The 7,124-nt window shown below is 35.2% G+C and overlaps 1 protein-coding gene across 1 annotated transcript; it reads left to right on the top strand.

The window, feature by feature from the left end:
• Positions 1 to 1,488: 1,488 nt before the first annotated feature.
• Positions 1,489 to 6,812, top strand: LOC131931371 (ankyrin repeat domain-containing protein 50-like). The gene is made up of 11 exons (XM_059288162.1): positions 1,489 to 1,818; positions 2,398 to 2,496; positions 2,725 to 2,962; positions 3,524 to 3,894; positions 4,093 to 4,165; positions 4,316 to 4,488; positions 4,682 to 4,686; positions 4,772 to 4,788; positions 4,910 to 5,005; positions 6,208 to 6,301; positions 6,737 to 6,812. The coding sequence occupies exons 1-11, from the start codon at positions 1,489 to 1,491 to the stop codon at positions 6,810 to 6,812; spliced, it is 1,572 nt and encodes a 523-aa protein (XP_059144145.1).
• The last annotated feature ends 312 nt before the right edge of the window (positions 6,813 to 7,124 follow it).

Genomic DNA, 7,124 nt, shown 5'->3' with positions numbered 1-7,124 from the left:
CTAATATGAGTTAGGCACATTCGCTGGCGCCTAACAAAGTGCAACTTGAGGCTTTATGCTTTATGCTTTATCCCGGTAGCGCTATGGCGCATACGTTTATTTTAAAGATTGTGATAGAATATGAATAACGTGTAGTACTACAGTATTTCATTAACGGAATCAGGCGCGTCCTTCGACGCCCCTAAACGGTGCGATTTACCCCGGGGTATGATGGGGGAAATGTTTACGTTGCTATATGAATCTATTAGATTACTACTGCTATAACAAACACTCTAATTATATTACTATATACATGTGATGAGAACGGGAACACTCTTATTTTCCCACGACACTAAGATAACGATATCAACAACTTCGATCATAAAATATAATTAACTTTATTATCAAATACTAATATTGCACAATATAAAAACACTTCATTTTCCTACAATGGCTAACCTCCAACTGTCTTCTCTCCTGCGTCCTACGTAATCCATAACATTGTCGCGTCACGCTCACGTCACACTAACGCCACACATATTTTATTAAACACACGCACTTACTCTCAAATCAAATCGTCTACCGTCAAGTTTACACCGTCCTTATTAGTCTCTACCAGTCTATTCTTATTCTATCTATCTGCGGTATGACATTGGGACTTTCTTCTATCTCCGCGGCAACGCGCGGGACGGGCAAGCTAGTCTACATTGTCATGCCGACTAATTTAATTTTGAGAGTGGATTGCTCTGGAACCTGAGTTCAATACGTATCAATAGTTAAGAAATTTTCTATCAAATATTATTTTAAACACAACTTGTCTGTAGTATAACTTAAAAAGAATTTTCCATATAAAACATTTTTAGTTTAAATGGCTGCCTTCTGTGTAATGATTAAATTTCCTGTCTACTAATTTTAGTGTGAGAATTGTGCTGTATTTGTTTCACCATTTTCTGATTTTCTTCCACAATGTTTTTAATACCTTATTTTAATTGTATTTATATTTCAGTTGATGCTATGTATTCAGTTTTCGTGAATTGGTTTTCAAGCTTTTCATGGAGATGAAGAAATATAAAATTGGTCTGAGCATAAAACGCAACTTTGAACACCAACCGTGCGACATTTATTGATGCAAAAGTAACCAACGGTCATAAGCACATTCTACATTGTATAAAAATGGGCAATGCGTTCAGGAAAAATGAATTTAATGCCTTAACTTTTGCGTCTCGAAATGGAGACGACAAGGTGGTAGATATTCTAATAAAAGCAGGAAAAGACATAAATCATGTGGAAGATGAAGGATGGAATGCCTTATTGCTTGCATCTGAAAATGGACACGACGAGGGGGTAGATAATCTTATTAAAGCTGGAGCAGACCTAAATCAAGTACAACAAAATGGATATAATGCCTTAATGATTGCATCTCAAAATGGACACGACAAGGTGGTAGATATTCTTATTAAAGCAGGAGCAGACATAAACTATGTAACACAAAGTGGATGGAATGCCTTAATGATTGCATCTCAAAATGGAAACGACAAGGTGGTAGATATTCTTATTAAAGCTGGAGCAGACCTAAATCAAGTACAACAAAATGGATATAATGCCTTAATGATTGCATCTCAAAATGGACACGACAAGGTGGTAGATATTCTTATTAAAGCAGGAGCAGACATAAATCACCTGGAACATGATGGACGTAATGCCTTAATGATTGCATCTCAAAATGGACAAGACAAGGTGGTAAATATTCTTCTGGAAGCAGGAGCAGACATAAACTATGTAAAACAAGATGGATATAATGCCTTAAGGATTGTATCTCTAAATGGACACGACAAGGTGGTAGATATTCTTCTGGAAGCAGGAGCAGACATAATCTATGTAAAACAAAATGGATATAATGCCTTAATGATTACATCTACAACTGGACACAACAAGGTGGTAGATATTCTTCTGGAAGCAGGAGCAGATATAATCTATGTAAATCAAAATGGATATAATGCCTTAATGATTGCATCTCTATATGGACACGACAAGGTGGTAGATATTCTTATTAAAGCAGGAGCAGACATACATAAAGTGGCAAGTGATGAAAATAATGCCTTAATGTTTGCATCTCTAAATGGAAACGACAAGGTGGTAGATATTCTTCTGGAAGCAGGAGCAGACATAAACTATGTAACACAGAATGGATGTAATGCCTTAATGATTGCATCAAACAATGGACACGACAAGGTGGTAGATATTCTTATTAAAGCAGGAGCAGACATACATAATGTCTCAAATGATGGATATAATGCCTTAATGGTTGCATCTCAAAATGGACACGACAAGGCGGTAGATATTCTTATTAAAGCAAGAGCAGACATACATAATTTGACAAATGATGGATATAATGCCTTAATGATTGCATCTCAAAATGGACACGACAAGGTGGTAGATATTCTTATTAAAGCAGGAGCAGACATAAATCAAGTACAACAAAATGGATATAATGCCTTAATGATTGCATCTCAAAATGGACACGACAAGTTGGTAGATATTCTTATTAAAGCGGGAGTAGACATAAATCAACTGGAACATGATGGACGTAATGCCTTAATGATTGCATCTCAAAATGGACAAGACAAGGTGGTAGATATTCTTATTAAAGCAGGAGCAGACATAAACTATGTAACACAAAATGGATGGAATGCCTTAATGATTGCATCTCAAAATGGACACGACAAGGTGGTAGATATTCTTATTAAAGCAGGAGCAGACATAAATCAAGTACACCAAAATGGATATAATGCCTTAATGATTGCATCTCAAAATGGAAACGACAAGGTGGTAGATATTCTTATTAAAGCTGGAGCAGACCTAAATCAAGTACAACAAAATGGATATAATGCCTTAATGATTGCATCTCAAAATGGACACGACAAGGTGGTAGATATTCTTATTAAAGCAGGAGCAGACATAAATCACCTGGAACATGATGGACGTAATGCCTTAATGATTGCATCTCAAAATGGACAAGACAAGGTGGTAAATATTCTTCTGGAAGCAGGAGCAGACATAAACTATGTAAAACAAGATGGATATAATGCCTTAAGGATTGTATCTCTAAATGGACACGACAAGGTGGTAGATATTCTTCTGGAAGCAGGAGCAGACATAATCTATGTAAAACAAAATGGATATAATGCCTTAATGATTACATCTACAACTGGACACAACAAGGTGGTAGATATTCTTCTGGAAGCAGGAGCAGATATAATCTATGTAAATCAAAATGGATATAATGCCTTAATGATTGCATCTCTATATGGACACGACAAGGTGGTAGATATTCTTATTAAAGCAGGAGCAGACATACATAAAGTGGCAAGTGATGAAAATAATGCCTTAATGTTTGCATCTCTAAATGGAAACGACAAGGTGGTAGATATTCTTCTGGAAGCAGGAGCAGACATAAACTATGTAACACAGAATGGACGTAATGCCTTAATGATTGCATCTCACAATGGACACGACAAGGTGGTAGATATTCTTATTAAAGCAGGAGCAGACATACATAATGTCTCAAATGATGGATATAATGCCTTAATGGTTGCATCTCAAAATGGACACGACAAGGTGGTAGATATTCTTATTAAAGCAAGAGCAGACATACATAATTTGACAAATGATGGATATAATGCCTTAATGATTGCATCTCAAAATGGACACGACAAGGTGGTAGATATTCTTATTAAAGCAGGAGCAGACATACATAATGTGACAAATGATGGATATAATGCCTTAATGATTGCATCTAAAAATGGACGCGACAAGGTGTTAGATATTCTTATTAAAGCAGGAGCAGACATACATAAAGTGGCAAATGAAGGATATAATGCCTTAATGAGTGCATCTCGCAATGGACACGACAAGGTGTTAGATATTCTTATTAAAGCAGGAGCAGACATACATAAAGTGGGAAATGATGGATATAATGCCTTAATGAGTGCATCTCGCAATGGACACGACAAGGTGGAAGATATTCTTATTAAAGCAGGAGCAGACATACATAAAGTGGCAAATGATGGATATAATGCCTTAATGATTGCATCTAAAAATGGACACGACAAGGTGTTAGATATCCTTATTAAAGCAGGAGCAGACATTCATGAAGTGGCAAATGATGGATATAATGCCTTAATGAGTGCATCTTTTAATGGACACGACAAGGTGGTAGATATTCTTATTAAAGCAGAAGCAGACATACATAAAGTGGCAATTGATGGATATAATGCCTTATTGATTGCATCTTACAATGGACACGACAAGGTTGTAGATATTCTTATTAAAGCAGGAGCAGACATACATAAAGTGGCAAATGATGGATATAATGCCTTAATGATTGCATCTCTATATGGACACGACAAGGTGGTAGATATTCTTATTAAAGCAGAAGCAGACATACATAAAGTGGCAATTGATGGATATAATGCCTTATTGATTGCATCTTACAATGGACACGACAAGGTTGTAGATATTCTTATTAAAGCAGGAGCAGACATACATAAAGTGGCAAATGATGGATATAATGCCTTAATGATTGCATCTCTATATGGACACGACAAGGTTGTAGATATTCTTATTAAAGCAGGAGCAGACATAAATCACCTGGAACATGATGGACATAATGCCTTAATGATTGCATCTCAAAATGGACAAGACAAGGTGGTAAATATTCTTCTGAAAGCAGGAGCAGACATAAACTATGTAAAACAAGATGGATACAATGCCTTAATGATTGCATCTCTAGATGGACAAGACAAGGTGGTAGATATTCTTATTAAAGCAGGAGCAGACATAAACTATGTAAAACAAAATGGATGGAATGCCTTAATGATTGCATCTCAAAATGGACACGACAAGGTGGTAGATATTCTTATTAAAGCAGGAGCAGACAGAAATCATGTTGAAGATGATGGATGGAATGCCTTAATGATTGCATCTAAAAATGGACACCACAAAATGGTAGATATTATAATAAACGGTGGAGCAGACATAACTTATGTAACGAAAATAGATAAAGACACTTCATTTTTATGTGATCGAAAAAATTATTCTGAAGATTGCCTCAATACGTTTAGTTCAACAACGACTCTGTTGTTGGACTTGATTGATGTGTGTTTTCTTGCATTTGAAAAGAAGCAAAAGCATGTTATCGATATGGTATCTTCAATGAACTTTAAAATTTTCGATAAAACAACATCAACAAAAAAATTTCATTTTTTAATATCTATATTTAAAAAAGGTATCTATAATTCATCAATATTATGAATATATATATATATATATATATATATATATATATATATATATATATATATATATATATATATATATATATATATATATATTCAAATTGTTTTGAATTTTCTGGGCAAAGTTCCTCATTCACCTCTAACACACATCTTTCTTTTCCGTGGACAAAAAGAACTTGCGGGCCGTAGTTTGCAGACCCCTGATTCATTTTATTAAGATAAATTACACCAACATTGATATCTTCTAGGCATGTATATTAAGCTAACTTAATTGAACACGATGATCCATTGTCGTTTGTTATGTGCATCATACTATAAGTTTTATCGGTTTGTTTCCAATTCGCATTGCATTGCATAAAAACAAATTGGATAGAACATCATCTTAGAACTCCAATAATCCCTAAACGTTGAATTAATTTAGAATCAGTACATTATAAATATTTAGTGCGAAGACTTGTCATTATGTCATTATGTCTTGCCAAAACCAGATACTAAATCCCTATCTTCACCCTTTACAATAATCTCCTTACAAACTTTTTCCAAAACATCTATCGTAAAATATATTTCATCCCCAACTTTAGGAGTATCTTTTACTCTAACCATTTCTTAAAATTGCCTATTGCCTATCGCCTGAAATTAAACCTTGCTGTTAAACTAACTGTAACTAAATCCCTATCTTAACCCTAACTCTATCCCTATCAATGTTGTTATATATTTTTCAATGCGGTTCACTTTAGCATCTGTTCCAATTAACCAAAACTCTAAACAAAAAATAACATACACGTAACACCTATTTAGAAATTACATTTTAAAATAGCTAAATGCCTGCATTAATGTGTATCAACTTCTAGATTTGAATAATTAATTATATCGAATATGTACCCTTGGGATCAGTATAATAATACATATCGAATTTTTATTAAATACACAGCACTAAAACAAGATGTACAAAACGACACCAAAAACCAACTGAGCGACTCAACCGTCAGTGTACAAAACGACGCAGATGGCCGCAACTTTGAAAGGTAAGTAATTTGTGTAGCTTACAGAAGCATGTCTAGACATTTGCAACAAAGAAGTGATACGTTATAACTAACAAAAATTACATACGTCAATAGGCTTACATATCCCTTAAATGCATGACTTTTTAATAATGCATGAAAAAAAAGGTATATGAAGAGTATAGTCAAGTAAAAAATATTTTTAGTTAAAAATGTTCTTCAATTAACAATCGAATTGTTGCATGTCTGCAACATTATGTAGTAAGGTCATACTTTTTACGACAGTTGTTGATCTTGTTACAACAAAGATATCTGTTGCACTTGTGGCAAACTGTTTGAGCTTGATGTGAATTTGCACCTGTCATTGCACTATTCCACGAGACTTAGTGTCCACAATGGTTAAGGAGATCCAGGGTCCACACTGGTCAAGAATATCCAGGGTCCTTACTGGTCTTGTAGATCCAGGGTCCGCACTGGTCCTGGAGGTCTAGGCTCCACCCTGGTCCAGGAGATCTATGGTCCACACTGGTCCTAAAGATTCAGGGTCCACATTGATTCAGGAGATCCAGGGTCCACACTAGTCCACGAGACTGGGTGCCCTCACTGGTCCAGGATATCCAGGGTCCACACTGGTATATGATATCCAGGATCCACACTGGTCCTGGAGATACAGGAAGATACTCTGGATCACCAAGAGCATCTACTTCATAATATTCTTCACTTTGATTCACCTTTGATTTCTTAATGATTATGCTGAAACTAGAAGAAAAACAAGGTACTATATAAATCATCAAAGCTGATATATAAAGTAAAAACAAAAGTGCAAAAGTAGGTCAATATGCATAAC

This window comes from Physella acuta, unplaced genomic scaffold, assembly GCF_028476545.2.
Source record: "Physella acuta isolate Inbredline_101_S28 unplaced genomic scaffold, ASM2847654v3 ptg001952l, whole genome shotgun sequence".
NCBI classification, from domain to species: Eukaryota; Metazoa; Mollusca; class Gastropoda; family Physidae; genus Physella; species Physella acuta.
The sequence above is the reverse complement of the archived record's forward strand: the minus strand, read 5'-3'. Positions and strand labels throughout refer to the sequence as shown.

What these genes read in the sequence shown, in the direction of transcription:
- LOC131931371 (XM_059288162.1), top strand. Translation starts at nt 1,489, where the DNA reads ATGATTGCATCTCAAAATGGAAACGACAAGGTGGTAGATATTCTTATT. An exon ending in TAAATGGACACGACAAGGTG is followed by an intron (nt 1,819 to 2,397) that starts GTAGATATTCTT and finishes GCATCTCAAAAT; the next exon opens with GGACACGACAAGGTGGTAGA. An exon ending in GGTAGATATTATAATAAACG is followed by an intron (nt 5,006 to 6,207) that starts GTGGAGCAGACA and finishes TTAAATACACAG; the next exon opens with CACTAAAACAAGATGTACAA.